The sequence below is a fragment of the Panthera pardus genome, unplaced genomic scaffold (assembly GCF_024362965.1).
Source record: "Panthera pardus isolate Hobbes unplaced genomic scaffold, ASM2436296v1 HiC_scaffold_12, whole genome shotgun sequence".
Lineage (NCBI taxonomy): Eukaryota > Metazoa > Chordata > Mammalia > Carnivora > Felidae > Panthera > Panthera pardus.
In genome coordinates, this window is record NW_026526677.1 from 69,993,410 (window position 1) to 70,013,852 (window position 20,443).

Consider the following 20,443-nt stretch of genomic DNA (forward strand, 5'->3'; position numbering starts at 1 on the left):
TAGGGTGTTCTTTAACCTCCATGCTTTTGGAGGTTTTCCAGACTTTTTCCTGTGGTTGATTTCAAGCTTCATCGCATTGTGGTCTGAAAGTATGCATGATATGATCTCAATTCCTGTAAACTTATGAAGGGCTGTTTTGTGACCAGTATGTGATGTATCTTGAAGAATATTCTATGTGCACTCGAGAAGAAAGTATATTCTGTTGCTTTGGGATGCAGAGTTCTAAATATAGCTGTCAAGTCCATCTGATCCGATGTTTCATTTAGGGCCCTTGTTTCTTTATTGATCCTGTGTCTAGATGATCTATCCATTGTTGTAAGTGGGGTATTAAAGTTCCCTGCAATTACTACATTCTTATCAATAAGGTTGCTTATGTTTGTGATTAACTCTTTTATATATTTGGGGGTTCTCATATTCACCACATAGACATTTATAATTATTATCTTTTCCTAATGGACATACCCTGTAATTATTATATAGTGCCCTTCTTCATTTCTTGTTACAGCCTTTAATTTAACGTCTAGTTTGTCTGATATATGTATGGCTACTCCAGCTTTCTTTTGACTTCCAGTAGCATGATAAATAGTTCTCCTTCCCCTCACTTTCCATCTGAAGGTGTCCTCACGTCTAAAATTAGTCTCTTGTAGACAGTAAATAGATGGGTCTTGTGTTTTTATCCATTCTGATACCCTATGTCTTTTGGTTGGCACATTTAGTCCATTTACATTCAGTGTTATTATTGAAAAATATGGGTTTATAATAATAGTGATGTCTGTAGGTTTCATGCTTATAGTGATGTCTCTGGTACTTTGCAACATTTCACTCACAGAGTCCCCCTTAGGATCTCTTGTAGGGCTAGTTTAGTGGTGATGAATTCCTTTAGTTTTTGTTTGTTTGGGAAAACCTTTATATCTCCTTCTATTCTGAATGACAGACTCGCTGGATAAAGCATTCTCAGCTGCCTATTTTTTTCTGTCCATCACACTGAAGACTTCTTGCCATTCCTTTCTGGTCTGCCAAGTTTCAGTAGATAGGCCTGCTACTATTCTTATGTGTCTACCTTTGTGAGTTAGAGCCTGTTTATCCCTAGCTGCTTTCAGAATTTTCTCTTTATCCTTGTATTTTGCCAGTTTCACTATGATATGTCATGCAGAAGATTGATTCAAGTTATGTCTGAAGGGAGTTCTCTGTGCCTCTTGGATTTCATTGCCTGTTCCTTCCCCAGATCAGGGAAGTTCTCAGCTATAATTTGTTCAAGTATACCTCAGCCCCTTTCTCTCTCTCCTCTTCTGGAATTCCTATGATACGGATATTGTTTCGTTTGATTGCATCACTTAGTTCTCTAATTCTCCCCTCATACTCCTGGATTTTTTAATCTCTCTTTTTCTCACCTTCCTCTTTTTCCATAATCTTATCATCTAATTCACTTATTCTCTCCTCTGCCTCTTCAATCCATGCTATGGCCACCTGCATTTTATTTTCATCTCATTTATAGCATTTTTTAGCTCCTCATGACTATTTTTTAGTCCCTTGATATCTGTAGCAGTAGATTCTCTGTTATCCTCTATGCTTTTTTTCAAGCCCAGCGATTAATTTTATGACTATTATTCTAAATTCTTGTTGTTATATTGCTTAAATCATTTTTGATCAATTTGTTAGCTGTCGCTACTTCCTGGAATTTCTTTTGAGGAGAAATCTTCCATTTCATCATTTTGGGTAGTCCCTGTGGTAGCTCCAAACTGCAGGGCACTTCCCCTGTGCTGTCCGGAGTAACTTGTGTTGGTGGGCAGGGGCAAAGTCAGACCCGATGTCTGCCCCCAGCCCACTGCTGGGGCCACAGTCAGACTGGTGTGTACCTTCCCTTCCCCTCTCCCAAGGACAGGACTCACTGTGGAGTGGTGTGACCCCTGTCTGGGCTACTTGCATACTTCCAGGCTTGTGGTGCTGCTTCGATGGATCTGGCCAAGGGTGTATTAGCTGGGATGGATCTGCAAGGTGCACAGTGGCGGGAGGGGCAGGCTCAGATCACTTTGCTGTGGCTGGTCCCCTGCAGGAGGGGCCCTGCAGCACTGGGAGGGAGGCAGGCCTGTGGGAGTGATGGATCCACAGAAGCACAGTGTTGGGTGTTTGCAAGGTGCAAGCAAGTTTGGTGACAGGAAGTGGTTCCCTTTGGAATTTTGGCTGGCGGATTGGAGAGGGAGATGACACTTGCCACTGCCTTTGTTCCCCCGCTGAACTCAGATCTGTCTTCTGGGGCTCAACAACTATCTCTCCAGATGTCCTCTTGCCCTCTCTGCTCTCCAAGAGCAGAGCTGTGCACTTTTAACTTTCCAGAAATTAAGTCCCACTGGCTGTCAGAACTCACACAGTCCACCCCCTCTGCTTTTGCAAGCCAGACCTCAGCGGCTCTGCCTTGCCGGATGGATGCCCCTCCTTGGCCACGGCTCCCTCCCGCCAGTCCGTGTAGTGTGCACCGCCTCTCCGCCCTTCCTACCCTCTTCCGTGGGCCTCTTGTCTACACTTGACTCCAGAGAATCAATTCTGCTACTCTTCTGGTGATTTTCTGGGTTATTTCGGCAGATGTGGGTGGAATCTAAGTGATCAGCAGGATGAGGTGTGCCGAGTGTCCTCCTATGCCACCATCTTCCAGTAGTTTCCTTTCTTAGATAAACACTAACATACTATGTGTACCCTTCTTTACTTTGATTTTTTTCACTTAATATTAAATCCAGGAGATCATTCCATCTTAGTACATAAAAACATTCCTTATTCTTTAAGATCACCATATACCATTGTGTAGATGTACCACATTTAGTCAACTAGTCTCCTATAGATTAGACATTTATGTTACTTTTAGGATTTGTTTTTTTTTACATATATAGTCTTGTGCATACATCTTTTTATATTTTTGCCCATGGCTGCTTGCATAGATTCTTAGAAATGAGATTGTTGTGTCAAATGACAAATACATATGTAATTTTGCTAGATATTACCAAGTTCCTCTACCTATGAGTTGTATTATTTTGTTCTCCTACCAGCAAAGAAGTACCTATTTCCCCAAAGCCTTGATCACAGATTTCTTAACAAACTTTTGAATACCTGCCTGAGAGGTGAGAAAAAAAACCTGAGGTTAGTTTTAATTTACATTTATTTTTTTATCTTATGATTGAAGGTGAGTGTTTTTTCATATGCTACAAGGCCATTTGCTTTTTGTTATTGTGGTTGTTCTCTCTAGCACTGGGCATCTATTTTAAGGACACATGGGAGAATTAGGAAAACTGCACCAGGACTCCAGAGACCTGGAACATTGTTACCACATATAATTCAACAGCAGCACCAAGAGTCTGTCAATAGCTCTGAGCCCTAATAACAATCTGAGAAGTCTTCTGAGTTTGACACAGCAGCTCCATCTTTGTGTTTCTCCCCACCACCTTCTTCCTGTTTCATTCCTGACTCATTCTCCTTTCACTTCTCAACCTTTCTGCTTTTACCTTGCTTGCTCATGCCTTTTACTTACTCATTAATCATGTCCCCACATGGCCTCTGCCTCTTGCCTTCTATTTGCCTCCCTCTGCTTCTGCTGATTGATCCTACCCTCTGCTCACTGTTTTTGCACATCCGGTAGGAAAATTTCCTAAGAGTGGAGTTAATGGATTGGATTATCTGATAATATTTAATATAAAGTGTCTTTCTGGGTAATGCTTTTGTACCAGGCTGCTGGCCATTGCAGAGGAAGTTATCTTTGGGTCAGATACTCATCCTTAGTTCAGGAGCTCATGGTTAGAGCCTGAGGTTATATGACACAAAGCATGGAAACCTAGGGGTAGGGAAGTTCTCAGAAGAAAGGTATGTTCAAGGTCTCTCATGGCTTTTCTTGGAATATCCAGTATAAACACTAAGAGGAAGAGTATTATAGAATTAACATGTCCATTTACAGATGATTTAATTGAAGCTTAGAGACATTAAGTGACTTTGCCAAAGTCACATGGTTTGTTAGAATCAAAGCCATGTGCTTCAGAGACAAGATTCAATCCTGTGAGATGAATATGAGATATTTTGATTCTATTGACTCTTGTTTGGACTTCTTGGGTGTTTGGATATGGCTGTTTTGACCTTTAGCGTATTTAACCTCCACATTTAAAAACAGTAAAGCTCTAAATCAGGATTGTGCCTTAGTGATGAATGTCTATTGAGAAAAACATTTTTCTTTGGAAGGTCTCTGCACTAATCTAGCTCTTTGATGAATTTTTTTGTACACTGCAGTCAAACCAGTTCCAGTTTTACTTTTATTTTACCAATGTTGACATGGATTAATGCTTTCTGTGTATATTTTACAACAAACTTTGATGTTGCCATTAATTTTATTATTGCCATTTGTTTTGCTATTGAAAATTTTTGTTGATTTATTAACTTGAATTTTCGTAGATAAAACTTTTTTACATGTAAAATTTGCAATATTTGATTATTTTGCTAGATTTACTGAGTGAAGTTTTAACTTTTGACAGTTTTATTTTTTGTTGTTATTTCCTCAAAACAGATTTTTCCCCTCAGATTATTTTTTCTTTTTGCATTTTGCAATGTACTCAATAATATGTGATTCTTCAGTTTCTTTTTGCCTATAACCAATTTTAGCCTGTAGAGTTTTCATGGTCATCTGTTTCATTGTTGTATTTTTGGTAATTTTTCTATCAGTAATGCTTACTACGAATCTGGAAAAGTGCTGATAATATGTATTACTTTCTTGGGACAGAGGAAATTGTTCATGAAGGGCAAAGGCATAAGATTTTGTCACCAGCTAAATCCCAAGACTTGACCTATATTGCCCACCTGCTTGTACTCACTAACATTTGTCTAAAATTTTTCCTAAGTTCTTCTTTAGGCTTTCCCCTTCACTCAGGTAAAGGAAACCTGAAACCACCTGTGGGAGACTGACTGCTCTGATGAAGTCTCTCTTGGCCCAGACCACCCAGACCCTTTGAGCTAAACCCAAGACTCACCTGCACAGATGGGTCATGGAGTGACCTCTGAAATGACCTACAGCACCTTTACCTCATTATAATACTGAAATCTTCACCCAGGGAAGAGCCTCAGCCTTGTTTACATAACATACAATGTATGCATAGGCACATTTCCTGAAGGTGCATAGGTGACATTGTGTCTGCCTCTACATATAATGACAAGTCTTCCCTATCTAATATCTAAGTATTCATCCTAACCCTAAACCAAAGAACCCTTTCACCCTCTGTCCCTCTCTTGGGAGTCACAGCTCTGGAATCCATTGCCCTGATCTCCCTATTTGCTGCAAATAAAAGCTTCTTTGTGCAACAGCTCAGCCTGGTGCAGTTGCTGACTCGCCAAGGAGTGAATCCACTTTGGTTTAGTTAAAATTTGAATGAGTGACAGGTTAGAGGAATGCACATAGCCAGGAGTTTGGATTCTATAAACAGTGTTCCTTCTTTTCAATCTCAGACACCTCTAAGGATACCTGGAATTTCCCTTTCTCCAGGAGTAGTTTGGGACTATTGGGCCAAGGATCAGGCCTTTTGCTCCACAAGGTTGTTAAAGGAGAGAAGAGGTCACCCTGAATTTGTGGGTAAGGGTTGGGGAAAATAAAACATGTAAACCAAAGCTCCCCAGGCCCTACTTGCCTCTGTCAGGGAGCAGAAGCTGTTCCTTTCCTGACCTTGGCTCCCAAGGTCTCCAGGCTCTTTTAGCGCTGGGGCTGGGGCTGCAAAGGAATGCCTTTCATCCCCCTGGATCCATCCAAGTTCCTCTAGTCTTGGAAAGGCTCCCAGTCCTTTCTCCAGTTCCCTTCAGAGCAAAGCCTCCCTGAGGCTTTGCTTGTCTGAATTCCAGGGGCCATATGTCAGTTAAACACTTGGAAGTCATCAGTTGTCTTGTTAATGCTTCTAACTTCAACTGTCCAAACTATTAGGTTCAATCTAGTCTATTGCTGTTAAGGCCATGGTGTCCAGTGGGATTTTTATTAATAATACAACCATAGAGACGGGGTTAAGAATTAGATAAAACAAATAAAAACAACCATATACTTGGAGTCAGTTTTCATTATGAACTCAGCATTAAGTCTCATGATTCTATCCTTGGCCTTCTCTGGAGATAAGATATTCCATGGCCTTGTCCTGAAGTGGGCCACCCTGTGTGAGCATTTAATGACTTATACTCAGCAAAGGCCAATGTATAATACTCTTGCTGATGCCCCACGTGGTCAGCCCGAGGGACTCATGGATGGCCAGTATTTACTGTAAAACAAAGCATCATTTATCTTCCTATTACCCATGGAAACATGATATTTAACATGTTTATCACACACACAAAAAAATGAACAGAAATCTGTTGGCTGTGACTTTTTCATTGCCTGCTTTCTGAAACCTTTGATCTCCCTTTCTAACCTGCTTTCCAACCTGCTCCTGATCTTAGCTCAAGATCTCTTGCTCTGTGTTTGAACTTAGTCCTTAATACTCCCTAGGTACTGATATTTGCTTTATGCATAGCTACAACTCACATTATCCCACTGGGTTGTGGGCTTGGGATACTCACGGTAAAGGTCTCTCCTACTTTTGCTGCTTCCTGGAGCCCTTTGAATGCCAGGACCACTATCGGGTTTGCCAGGGACTTGGAAGGAACCAGAGAGTGCTTAATACTTGCCCATCTCTCTGCCTTCTACCAACTGTTGTCTGGTTTAGCCTTCAGGCATAACTAGGCGAGTGTCTTTCTGAATCCCAGGGCCTCAGATGGATCTGACCAATCATGAGGTGCAGTAGGCAGGGTCCTAACAGTCTTGGAACAGATGATTTTCTACTCAGCCTCCATGCCCTGGAGGTACCTGTCCAAAGTCACCCAATAAACATGCTTTCACTGTTTCTAAAGAAAGAGGTATGAAGGAGTGCTGCTGCATGCTATAAATCTGAACTGAGGGCTAGTGCTATACGTGCCATTGCTGGGAAAATGTGCCAGGCTAATTGCAGGAAGAGCTGAATGTTATTCATCTCTCTGACCACCACAGTGCCTAGAAGGTGCCTAGGAAATATCATTTGAATTTAACTGAATATGATTTGTAATTGTAAATCAATGTGTGATCTCATCAACAAAAGCTGTACTGCTTATGTACAGTGTAGTAGATATATAGGACTTGTAATATATGGCCTGCCAACCCTTTTATATCTAATATTTATCTTACAGATATTAATTTTCCTGGTATCCTCTTTGGAAGGCCTATTGGAAAGTATGTGCGCTTTGGGATCAGAAAGACAGACATTTGAATCCCTCTCCACCACGTATCAGCCTTGTGCTTTTATTTCTGTCTCTCTCAATAAAATAAAGGTAATAAAACCTGTCCTGCTGGACACTTATGAAGATTGAGTGTGATAATGTAGGGAGTTTCTCTTTTTCAATAGATAATTGATAAACTATGCCTTTATTATTTCATAGCTATTCTCCCATTTGTTCCTCATCCTCTTTGCCTCAAAGAAATAAGCAATAATATTTTGTCCCCAAAATGAAAGGTGAGCAGTGAAATGACCTGCTGCATTCACTTAACTTTTGAAGGGAGAAATCAAGACTAGGATCCAGACCCACTGACCTCCAGTCGCTGGCTTTCTGTCAAACATGATTTGAATCACAGGGGTGGAGGTGGGGTTCCAGCCATACCATTCACCAGCTGTATGGCTGTGTACACATCCCTCTGTGTTCCTAAGTCTCATTTCCCTAATCCTTCACACTGGGGTAACAATGAAATATATCTTATGAGATTGTTTTAAGGACCAACTTCAGTTATTTAAAGCAGTGGGTGCTTAGCAGGAAATATGTCAGAATCATCTGAGAAACATTTTGAACCTGTCCCTGCACAGGGCCACCCCTAGAGGTTTGGGGGTACACATAGGCATATGTGTTTCAGCAAGGCTTTCTCAGGTAATTCTGATGTGCCCTAACTCACCCCAAACTCCTGCCTAGAGAGAACATCTGCTTCTCACTAAAACGTTCCACACAGATGTGAAAGATTATTAGTTTCCTCACTGGCCTACATCGTATGGAGTCCTTAAGATGCTTATAAAATGGTTGTACTATGGAGGAAATATCAACAATCTCTCTTGGGTCGTCACATATGGTACAGCAAATCTGAGCTGTACATTTCCAGCTGTGTGGCCCTGGCAGGTTACAGAACCTCCCTAAAAATTGTTCTCAGGGCTAAAACAGGGTGGACTAGTGCTCAGGGTGAAAGATATGTACTAACAAAAGGGCACTCCTTAAACCAAAAGGACTTTCTTCAGCTGAGGAGATGGGAATACAGAGAGCTCAGGACATGTGTCCAAGATCAGACAGCTTATGAGTGGTGGCCCTGGACTTTGAAGCCAGGTGCAGTGGACTCAGAGCCAGAGTTCTTACATTCTACGTTGTCCTTCACTCATGCAGTAACAATTTATTGGGTGACTACTATGTGCCTGTTGCTCACCTAGGGGGCTAGACTGCACCAGGAAAGCAAACAGACAAAATCTCTTGTTCTCATGGAGCTTTGGCATTTGAAGGTGATAAGAGCTATGGAAAGAAATTAACAAAAGGAAAAAAAATTAAGCATAGAGGGGGATTGGGTATGTAGAGTTGGAGGTGGAGGTGGAGGCTGGGGGAAGATGGTTCCAGGCAGGAGAGCAGCCAGTATGATGGTGCTGAGGTGATGGTGGGCCTGGCAGGTTGATGGAGCAGCACAGACGGTAGTGTGCCTGGGCCTTGGGAGGGCACAGCTGAGAAGTAACAGATGATGTCACAGAGGCGGTGGGTGGCAGAGTGCAGGCCACTGCAGGGCACTAAAATGTCTTTGGTTTTTACTCCAGGGTGAAATAGGAAGCAGTGAAGGATTCCGAGCAGATGACTGACTTGATATCAGTTCTGCTAAGGGCAATAAGCCAGGCACAGAAGGATGAATACTGCATGATCTCACTTGGATGTGCAATGCAAAAGAGTCAAACTCATAGAAGCAGAGAGGAAGGTGGTGGTTGTCAGAGGTTACAGGGTAGGGGAGGTGAAGAGTAGCTTCACCATAAATGGGCATAAAGTTTTAGTTATGCAAGATGCTGAACACAGGAAAAAATATGTTTAAAATGCTGAACACAATACCTGACACTTAGTAAAAGCTCAGTGTAGCCGTTGTTATTACTAATTATTGAAACTTGTGCCTTATTCAGATGTGTGGTGAGAGGGTGAGTGTAGGAAGGCATCACAGGCAGGAATTTAGTCGCTGTCCTACTCTCTGAGACACCTTCTAGACCCTCCTAGATTTCACCTTGTCACAATTTTCACTGTGGCAGAAATGGAATTAATGGGAATCCATTCCTGGCTATATTGACATGTCAGATGGGAATGTAAACCTGAATCAACATGGAACTGATAGCAAACTGTTGTGACATGTGATGCGGTTCAGTGTGCATGTGTGTGAGTGTTTAATGCAGGTCACTGGTGTTGTATAGTCCCCCTGTAAAAGCAGGAGGACCCACCCAAAATTTGGTTTGGATGTTGAGGCTGATGACAGTCCACACACCAAAAGAATTTGAGAGAAAGTTTATTACTCACAGGAGGGACTCCGGGGAAGAGTGGAGCACGTGCAAGCAAGTCCAGGTTGGCTTGGGCAAAGCAGAGGTAGTGGGTTTGAGACTTTGTAGTGGCTAAGGAATGGGACTGGGGAGAATTTCCTGCACTTGGGAGATTTAAATTTCCTGCTGGTGCCAAAGGAGGTGAGGTCATAGGCCTTCTTATCAGCCTGTCCAGATGTGAGGCCAAAGGGAAGGGAGGGTGAGGCCTAAGAGAAATCAGCAAACATCAAAAATGCAGTCAGACTATTACAATTGGTTATAAAGAGAATAAGAAGTAAATACCGTGGAAAATCTTTTTAAAGTAGTGAATAACTGTCATAGCAAATTGTTACTGATGTAATGACTGAATGTACTGATGTCATGAATGAATTAACAAAGAAACATTTTACCATAACCTGATATAGAGGATGACCAATCCTCTTGCACCTCTGGCCTGAGGGATTTGCTATCCCTGAAAGAATGCCTGAAGTTGGGAATGCCCTTCCCTTAGGACTTTGAAATACTCGAGCCAAGAGATAGCATTAGGCTGAACCAAGCATTTGTGGATTTGGAAAGAATGGGTTTCATTCATTCATCATACTAATCAAGGGCTTATATTGTGCCCAGTACAGTCCCGGAACCTGTGACACAACACTGGCTGAGAAACAGTTCGTTCTTGCAGGAAGATAAAGAAAACAATTTCAACCTGGCATTATGTACTACATAATATGGATAAACACTTTGTTTGGAGAAGGTTAGGGGTCTGATAGCACACAGCCAGGATGACGGTGGAGGAAGTAAGGAAAGAGAAGTGGGGTTGGAGAGAACAGGGCAGACTGAAAAGATCATGACGAGGTAGAAGTGACAGAATGTGGGTGAGGATTCAGCGGAGGGGTGGAAGAGAGACTAGGACCGGGGATTGCCCCATGCTTCTGGCACAGGCATCCTCGTAGAGGGGGGTGCCCTTCTCTGAGCTAGGTAATACCCACTGAGGGGCAGACTGGTGGGGAGGGTGTGGGTTTATCTAACTTGGATATGCCGGGCTAGAGATGTGGGACCTCCAATTTGATGCATCCTAAAAGCCGCCAAGGAGAGAGATGTGGACTCCCAGTAAGGTTCCAGGGTTTACAGGGAAGTCCGCTGTGATTGGAGTCCTGGCCACGCATCAGGTCAGCTGGGGAGAGTGAACATGGTCTGACAAGGGGCAGCACACCGAGGAACATCAAGTTTGAGTGGGCTAGCACAGAAGTGAACCTCTGTCAGAAGCAGATGCTGGTGGCTTTTGGCATGGATTTTAAGCACTGGCATTAGCAGTCTAATTTCCTCAGAAGCATGGAAGGCAAGGGTGGGATGGAGGGAGCTGAGAGGACACAGTGGTAGGTAGTCCTTGGGGAGTCCTAGAAATAGTGGGAGGCTGGTGGCCACCATGCTTTCGAGGGAGGCCTGGGCTCCCAGTTTTCATACTAGATGAGAGCAAGAGCCAAGAGCTACCACTTATAGACAGTGTGACCCCGTTTTCCCACAGTGGCGTGGCCTCAGGACATTGGGATTACCCTTGTGATTTGGTGTCTCCTACCCTGCACAGATGGCTCTGGTCTTGGGTGAGGTTGGGAGGAATCACCTCACATCTGGTGGGGAGTTAGTGCCAGGTATGGTTTAAAGGGATATTTGTTTTCATCTGCTCACCTGGGCTTGCAGAAGAACATGACCACCTGACTGCTTTGACATGCGAGGGGCCAAGAAACAAGGACATGTGACACTGTCAGCGTCACCTGACTGGAAGTGACCTGCCCAAGTGTGAACCAGCTCTAGTGCAAAACCTGCTCCTGGAGAACTGGGTGTGTGGGCTTTGGGGCAGTGCAGATCTGGATTTGCAGTCTATGTCTGTCTCTTACTAGCTGTGAGAAGTGGGGCCACTCTGAGTGTCTGTTTTCTTCTCCTTAGAAAGGTGAGAATTGTTCATGTGGATAAAGACAAATGCAGGTGTGAGTGTCTGGAGGCGTTCAGGAAGAATTGGTCAGCCTGTACTTCTAGAATGCACTTCATGGGCCCCATCTTTATCCCCCACCCCCACCCCATGTGCTGGATTCCTGCATTGCTTTGAGCCTGTGATAGTGACTTGGGTGCTGACAGTATGTTGAATTCTTCTGTGCAGACACGGGTCTTGAAGGGAGAAGGGATGGGCACTACAAGTCATGTTGGGTCCTTAAAGTTGAGCGAGTCCTGTGGGTTTTTTAAATGTCCTATCTTACTTTTATTAGTGCCTCTCCAAAGGGAATGTGTAGGGGGTGATCTGGTGTGTTAATGGCCCTTGGCAGAGACAATGTGGTGGAGAAGGAGGAACACGACCTTTGGGTTCTGGCTTCTTTGCTTTCTATCACTGTGACCCAGGGTGAGGGTGAGACTTCTCTTGGGCTTATTTTCCCACTTGGAAATGGGCATAAAATCCAGGTTTTGTGGGAGCCAAATTTGGGAGCCCTGACTAAGAAAAAGAACACAAGATTATGAATACAAAATCAGTTACAAAGCTTACATTTAGAATGAGAAAGGAAATCACCACAAACTACAAATTAAAAACCAAATTTAAAAAAATACCAAAAATATCATATAATTTAGAAAAATAATAAACTATTATTATTTAGCTGCTAGGCATACCTTGACAATACTGTTTTTCCTCACCTTTTGTGCCTTATTCCTGTCTGATTACCTTTTCATAGAATAATAATTTTGTAATATCAATGTCTGTAGAGAGAATAGAAAGATACTATATTCTTTCCTCTTGTATGCTCATCAACATTTTTATTTTATTATTAGAGTATTGAGAGGGTCTTAGCTTCACTAGTGTGTAAAATTTTGGGAAGCCTGTCAATTAAAATATATATATATATATATATATATATATATATATATATATATATAAGCTGTATTCAAGTATTCTTGGATATACTTGTATTTTTATTTAAAGTTTATTTATTTATTTTGAGAGAGACAGCACAAGTGGGGGAGGGGTAGAGAGAGAGGGAGAGAGAGAGAGAATTCCAAGCTGGCAGCGCAGAGCCTGATGTGGGGCTCAAACCCATGAAACCATGAGATCATGATCTGAATGGAAACCAAGAGTTGGACGCTTAACTGACAGAGCCACCCAGGCACCCCATTGGATAGTACTTGTATTAAACACTCTCTGAAATGAGAGTGTTCTTTAATCAGCTTGTCTTTGATGTTATATGTAGTCATTTTCAATGTGTCAATTAGCAAAAACCTTCCAATGAATTTATATGATTCCCTCCTCTTCATTAATTGGATTATCAAATAATTCAGGAGCTTTTTCATGACTTCTATTCAGAATTGATCTCTTCCTTTTCAGGCTTGGCTACATTTGTTTGTGATGTGAATTTTGTTTTTTGTTATAATTGTATCTTAGTGTCGGAATAATTTCTTTTGATTTCATAGCTCATGTATTTCATGAATTTATTTGAATCTTCTCTCCACTCTTTAATAAATCTGTGATCTGCTACCTCAGGGAATGATTGAAGAGACACCATCAGATGATATGAGTGAAGACACTTTATAAATGGCAAAATGTTATATTCTTATGAATTACTATAATTCCTTCCCCACCCCCACCCCATCTCTGCATCCTTGCATATCCCTAGCTTTGCAGACTTCAGTGTCACCCATACAGAGTGGGCAGTGATGGTATACAAATGACTTACTGGTTCTCTTCCCAAAAACTAGGAGGACGGCAGAGAATGGAAGTGGACTATTAATTCTTTTTTGTATCTGTCAGTTTATATCATGTTTACTCTTTGGGGCAAACAAGATAAAGTATGACACTTAAATTTTTCTTTAAAATTTGCTTTTGGGGGCAACTGTGTGGCTCAGTCAGTTAAGCATCGGATTCTTGATTTTAGCTCAGGTCATGATCTCATGGTTTGTGAGTTCGAGCCCTGTGTTGGACTCTGTGCTGACAGCATGCACGGGAGACTGCTTGGGATTCTCTCTCCCTCTCTGTCTGTCCCTCTCCAGCTTGTGCTCTTGCATGAGTGCACGCACTCTCTCTCTCAAAATAAAGAAATACAAATTTTAAAAAGAAGTTTGCTTAGCATCTGACTCTTGGTTTCAGCTCAGGTCATGATCTCATGGTTATGAGTTCAAACCCTGCATCAGGCTCTGTGCTGACAGTGCAGAGCCTGCTTGGGATTCTTTCTCTCCCTCTACCCTTCCCCCACTTGCTCTGTCTCTTAAAATAAATTAACTTAAAATAATTTAAAAAAGAAGATTTATTTTAGAAAAAATAATCCCAGAATTTTCTTTATTTCTGATAAGGGTCTTTGCTCAGGGCTTCAAAAGTTCACCTGTTTCTGCAGCCTCTGCATGCCTTCTGATGACATAGGCATTTAATGGAGGTTACTCCTGCTTCTCCCTGCCTCTCCCCACCTCCATACATTGGTCCTGGAAATGTGTCTGTGATAGGAGACCAGGGCTGGACAAGTGTGGCTCAATCCACATTTTATTTGTTATCTCCCCACAACAAAGCCCCTGTTCCTGAAATCTTTTCAGGTGCATCTCAAGGGCAGATTTCCTGCATAGCTTGGACACTGCTGGAGCTTGGATTTAAATGCCAAGATTAAAGCAATCTACCTTTAATTATTTTTAACACTTATTCATTTTTTGAGAGAGAGAGATGGAGAGAGAGCACAAGTTGCGGAAGGAGCAGAGAGAGAGGGAGATGCAGAATCTGAAGCAGGGTCCAGACTTTGAGGTGTCAGCACAAGTCCAAAGCGGGGCTCGAACTCATGAACCGTGAGATCATCACCTGAACTGAAGTCAGACGCTTAACCAACTGAGCCATCCAGGTGCCCCTAAAGCAATCTGCCTTTAAAGGAATATTTTTATATTTGAAAACTCACCCTTCAGGGATAATTTTATAGGGTAAAAAATAAATGAGGGAAATTAATTTCACTTGGTCATTATTTTTAACAGGATAATGGAGCTGGTATACCCTTAAAAATGTGCCCTTCACATTACTCTAAGCATAGTTAATTAAACCCTGTAGATTCAGGTGGGCTGTCTTTGAAACAGAGAAACATCACCTCCTCCTGCCAGTCTTCCCTGATACGCTAAGGCAGAGTCAGAAGCCCCTTCCTTTCTCTCCTTCCAGCTGCCTAATATTATGTGTTCACTTCCATCATAGGACTCATCGTATAGTACTATTCATCTACTCATCTGCTTCTCGTACTAAATACCAGCTCCTTGAGGGCAGGAACTATGGTTTTCATCTTCCTTCGGGCCTTGCTACCTGTAGGTGCTCACTAAATCCTTCCACCTGGACTTCCCCTCTAGTGGGCTCCTGGTGCATACGTGAATGCTGCTGAACTACAGATGTCCTCGACAATCTGCCCTGGGGGCTCAGCTGTTCCCAGGTAGGTGATCCCTGCTGTAGCACAGACCCTCCAGTCTCTCATATCTAGGCCAGGCCTGATGATTCCTTCTGGTCTGGATGGCAGTGGCACTGACATGTTGGATGGACCTCTCTGAAGAGATGAAGGTTGCCACCCATGGCCATGAAGGCTGATGAGATGATTTTCCTTGTGAGTTCAGGCTCTTTGGTGCTGTCAACCCCCCTGAGAGTGGGCTTGCAAGGATCTCCCTGCAAGGACAGGTCTTGTTGACTACCCAACTAGTTGCTTCTGTTGGGGCTCAACTTGAGGTTAAGGAGGCCTTGCCCAGGCCCAGCAGTGAGGTTTTCCAGGGAGAAGATTCCAAGAACCTGGCTACAGGTTGCTCCTGGTTAGCCTCATTCCAGAAAGAAATGGTATCAAACCAAGATGGTGATGAATGGTTCTTGAAAACATAGGAAATTGGGTTTTGTGACAGATTACTAATTTCCCCCTCCCTCCAGCCCAACAGCCACAAGTAAACATGTATAAACATTCCACTCAGTATTTCACCCAGGTGAAGAAATAGCCAAAACCCAGGGCACCTGAGTAGCTCAGTTGATTAAGCCTCTGACTTCGGCTCAGGTCATGATCTCTCAGTTCATGAGTTCAGGCCTTGTGTCAGACTCTGTGCTGACAGCTCAGAGCCTGGAGCCTGCTTCAGATTCTGTGTTTCCCTCTCTCTCTGTCCTTCTCCCTGCTTGCACTCTCTCTCTCTCTCAAAAATAAATAAACACTTAAAAAATTTAAAAAAAAGGAAAAAAAAAAAAAAAAGAAATGGCCAAAACCCAAGTGCAGTGTAGGAAAATTTACCCAACCATGATGTCTGTGGCTCCTTCCCAACAGAAATGCTGAGCAGGGAAGGCGAGTGTTGATTTCTGAGGAATGACAACTCTCCAAAGTTGTTTAGGTGGTGATATTTGGTGTCTCAAAGTGTCTCAGCCACTGCCCAGCCCCGGATATAGACTTCTCTGCCTCAGAGAGCAGCACCTCATTCATTGACTTGTCAGTTCTGTCTCCACGGTTATCCTGGGATCCAGGCCACCCTTGTCTACCTCCAAGACCACTGCCTTCCTATGGGTTTCTCACTTCCACCCATAACCCTTCAACCCATCACCCAAATGGAAGCCAGAGCAGTCTTTTAAAAAATATAAATTAGATCTCATCACACTTGGCCACACATCCTGCTCCTTAATGGCACCATTGTTTTCCCACTCAAGAACTTTTTGCACATGTTCTTCCCACCCTCTCTTCAGTACACTCACTTCTTTGCCTCCCCCAGGCCTCAGCCCAAGAGTTACTTATTTAGAGAGACATTCTCTGCCTTTCCTATTGAGCTATTATATGCCCTCAAAGTACCCTCTACTTTTCCTTCATGGTATGTATTAAAATTTGTAAATATATATCCATGTGTTAACTTTTATTCTCAGACCATACTGTAAGCTACATGAGTGCTGGGGCAATGTCTATTGGCTAATCACTGTGTATCCAGTGTCTAGTATCATGCCTAGTATGTAGTAGGTGCCCATCAAATATTTGTTGAATGGAAGAATCTGTAATAACTTTTAACATAATAATGTAACTGGGCAGGGGCTGCGGGGCTTACATGTTATGAGTGAAAGAGTTAAGAGAAAGCCTCATACATAATTATTTTTATCTGCTAATTTACATAAGGACCAAGGACTGAGGCTAAGATTTAAATCCATCCACCTTGGAGTTAGATGCAAAGAAACATGTTTGATATACAAGAATGGTTTCCATGGAGGCCAAATAAGAAGGTGGAACATCAGGATTCCTGAGAAAGAAATTACTCAAAGACAGAATTTCTCAATATCAGCACTATTAACCTTTCATGTGGAGGGCTTTTCTTTATGCATTATAGGATGTTTTAGAGCATCCCTAGCCTCTACCCACTTAATTCCATTAGTAGCTCTCATTTCCAGTTGTGACAACCCAAAATGTCTCCAGAGATGATCAAGTGTACCCTGGGTTGGTGGTGCAAAATCATCCCCAGTTGAGAACAACCACTCTAAGAAAATATGCGACAGAGTGAACAGATCCCAGGAAAGTCCTGAATGCCAGAAAGGAGAGCTGGTTCTGGATACATGGAGGTAGCTGATGTCAGCACCTACCCTATTCCATCTACTATGTTGGCTTATATAAATCCTGGAAGGTAAGCATTGGGTCACTAATGCTCATGAGGTTTTGGGCTGAAACGTTGTTGCTGTGGGAACCTTTGCCGTCATCTGCATAAAATACTAAAAGAACTATTTCCTCCTGGCTTCAAGGGGCAGCAGCCTGTTCCATATCAGTAGTAGCATTCAGGACACAGATTCACTGCTGGCATAGACCCTCTGTGGAACTATTGGTATCTGGGGCAGTACTGGATGCTGCATGGAGTGGCCATATTCACTGATCTTGAGATAAGAGTATAAAGAATTCCTTGGAATTCCCCTCAAATTTTTGGGAAGTAGGATTTTGGGAAAAGGTTGACTTCCTGCAATTAGCTGGCAACAGAATTTACCCACCATCAGGAGTTTGTAGTAAAGTCAAAATTATAATCACCTCAAAGGCTGGTGAAACTGAGGATGCTTGTATTTGCTGCTTGCTTTTTAACTTACAGAGTCTTGGTTTCATTTGCTCTTCACAAAAGCTCTTCAAACAAGCTCCAGTATTGCTATCAGTTCCTCTTCTATAGATAAACCAACTAGCCAGGGCACCACTATCTTGAGTAAAACTATATCCCTGGGCTCCAGTGCAGACCATGATGTTTCTTCCTTTCAGTGGGATCCTTTAGCATATCCTGCTCAGTGAGAGGGTTAGTTTTATTCATTCTGCCAAGGTTGGTCAAGGTGAAGCATAGTCCCAGGTTATGACTAGCTCTAACTAGTGAATTGAGAAAAGTAAGAAAATGGATCCACATGTTTGTAAATTACTATATTTTTAGAGTCTTGTTCTTTGTGTATATATTCAGGAAATATTTGTTGGCAAAACAAATAAATGAAAAAATAAATATGAATTTATGTGCAGAGCTGCTACTGGTCCATCCTCATAGTGGGTTGTGGCCATAGCATAGGGTGACCAGCTGTTTTGATCAGGACTGAAGGATTTCCTGGGATTTGGGACTTTCAGTACTTGTCTTGGGATAAGCTGGTCACCCCACCATAATAACTCTTGTAATATGGACAACTAACCCTCTTTTCATGTAGCAGATTCATTAATTTCACAAACATGTTGAAGTCTTTCTCCACATCAAGCAATGATCTAGAGATTAGAGACACAAAGATGAATATTATTTAGTCTCTGCCCTAGCACTCTATGCTTAAATATTACTTAAGTACTTACTATGTGTTAAGCTTTATGCTAGAGATGGTGCTGTAACAATAAGAGACATGACACTTGTCATTAAGATGCTCAGAATTCAGAGACATGCAAACTGATAATTTCTCGGCATGGTAAAGTAAGCTATGATAACTGTAGGTACACGGTGTGCAAGATGAGGGTCCTAAAGTTCAAGCAGGAGGTGAATCAGGGAAGACTTTCAAACGGAATGATGTGGAGTTTAAATAGGTTAAGTAGAAATTTGACAATTAAAGAAGGAAAGTAAATGTAGTATGAGAGAGCATGGACCACCTGGAGAGGTAGATGTGGAATGAAATGGATCTACGAGGAGACCTCAAGAGCTAAGTTTGAGAGGTAGCTGGCAACCAACAGGCCTTTCTGGTGAGGCTAGGCAGGACCATTCCGCTGGTGTGTGGGCAAAGAATGGAAACTAGTGGGAGCAAGTGTTGAAAATGTAGGTCAGGGCTAGACCAGAGTGGTCATGAATGCTGGGCTAAGGAGTTTGGACGTCATTCCATTGGAAATGGGGCTTATCTGTGGAAGTATTTTGGCAGAGCCAGACCGAAGAGTTTCTTTTCACCTACTTTGACCTCCTCCCTCCCACACCCCAACCAAGCTCTCCTCAGCCAATATTCACAACACCTGGTCAGAGCCAGACTCATTCTTGTGGTCCCTTTTTCCTTCCTGTGTTTTGCACATTCCATTCCCTACCTTTCCTCTAGTGTGTACTCTTCCAGGTATCAAAGCTCCTAATAAGTTTTGGCAGAAGCAAAAACTTGATAATGATTTTCTGGGAGTAAAAAAAAAAATGCCTCAGTATAGATTATTGGGTTATTTAACTTCTGCTAAAGGCCAAGGGGTCTAGATTGTGAGAATAGCCTGTGGATGACCTGCACTGCTCTTAGATTCAACTTCTGTGTTTTCACAAGTTCCTTACACCACCCCCTGCCGCCAGGCAGTGTTCCTGAAAGGGAAGTAGAGACAATCTATGGAAGGAAAAAAAGTATAGGAAATTCTCTAAGCTTGATCAGCCTGAAGAGTCAATTACCCAGAGAAAGACTGAGCTGGTACAGGCTCTTCAGAGTGCACTTCAGGAGAAAGGAGGCATGTATAGCTCTTCTAATGGTGGGCCTGTGCCTCAGTTTCCCTTCTGTAAAAGGCCTCTTTGAAATTGAATGGTCTTTGTAGTAGCTTAGCTAGCAAATTGTTCATACATTCGTACACTCAGAATATATTATTCTCCATTGTGGTCAGTTTTGAGGATACAAAAAAAAAATGAAAAGTCACATCTCTGCTCTCAAGGGTAAGACAGACAACTGTGACTGTATGTTAAATTGAAAATGGGGTAGGGGCCTCTCTTTCTGCCATGCAAGGTAACTAGGTCTAAGTTGATTTCAGCCTAGAATGGTCTGTTCCTATGAATTGCACAAGACCTGTACATTTTTTAAGTCTCAGCCCAAATGCTGTGACAAATCTTGTGAAGCCTCCCTACCTACCCAAGGCAGGCCTACCCAAGGGCTCTTCCTGTCTTCCTGTCTTCATGTCTTCTGTGAGTTCTTGAGGGCATGGGATATGCCTTTATTCTTTGAGTCTTTAGCTCCCAGCACAGGACCTGGAACATAGCAGGTGCTCATTAAATTCATGATTTAATGAGAATGAATAAAGGTGGTAGGCCCATTAGCTTGGGCAGATGTACACTTCACATTCCATGTCACTGATCAATTCAAAAAACCTGTCAGGCAGGGAGGTAAGGTTGTGTTGTAAATAGTCGTGTTGAGTCTTTTTTGGGAGAGGGGGAAAAGGGCCTAGAAAGGTAGATGCAAATTGGATCCATGTGCCAAGAACCAAGAAGTTCATGGGAGGGTTTCCAGTTAATCTGGTTGAGAATTTGACGAGGGGCGTTTAAGGTAGGACAGTGACACCTAGTGGTGTAAGAAGGACTTACCAGATGTCCAGCTCCTTCCAGGTCATCTGTGACCTCCTATCCCCTGATAGGTCAGGACTCTGTGATGATGATGGGACTACTGGCCTCTAGGGTGGAGTGGATGGACTGTCAAAACCACATTGTGCCTATAGTTGACA

The 20,443-nt window shown here is 42.6% G+C and overlaps 1 protein-coding gene across 1 annotated transcript in view; it reads left to right on the forward strand.

Annotated features, from left to right (window-relative positions):
- Positions 1–7,374, forward strand: part of TMEM135 (transmembrane protein 135) — a 320,877-nt gene extending 313,503 nt beyond the window's left edge. The window contains exon 15 of the mRNA XM_053900177.1: positions 7,201–7,374. Coding sequence (XP_053756152.1) covers positions 7,201–7,207 — 7 coding nt within the window. The 3' untranslated portion in view covers positions 7,208–7,374. The remainder of the gene's footprint in view (positions 1–7,200) is intronic.
- The last annotated feature ends 13,069 nt before the right edge of the window (positions 7,375–20,443 follow it).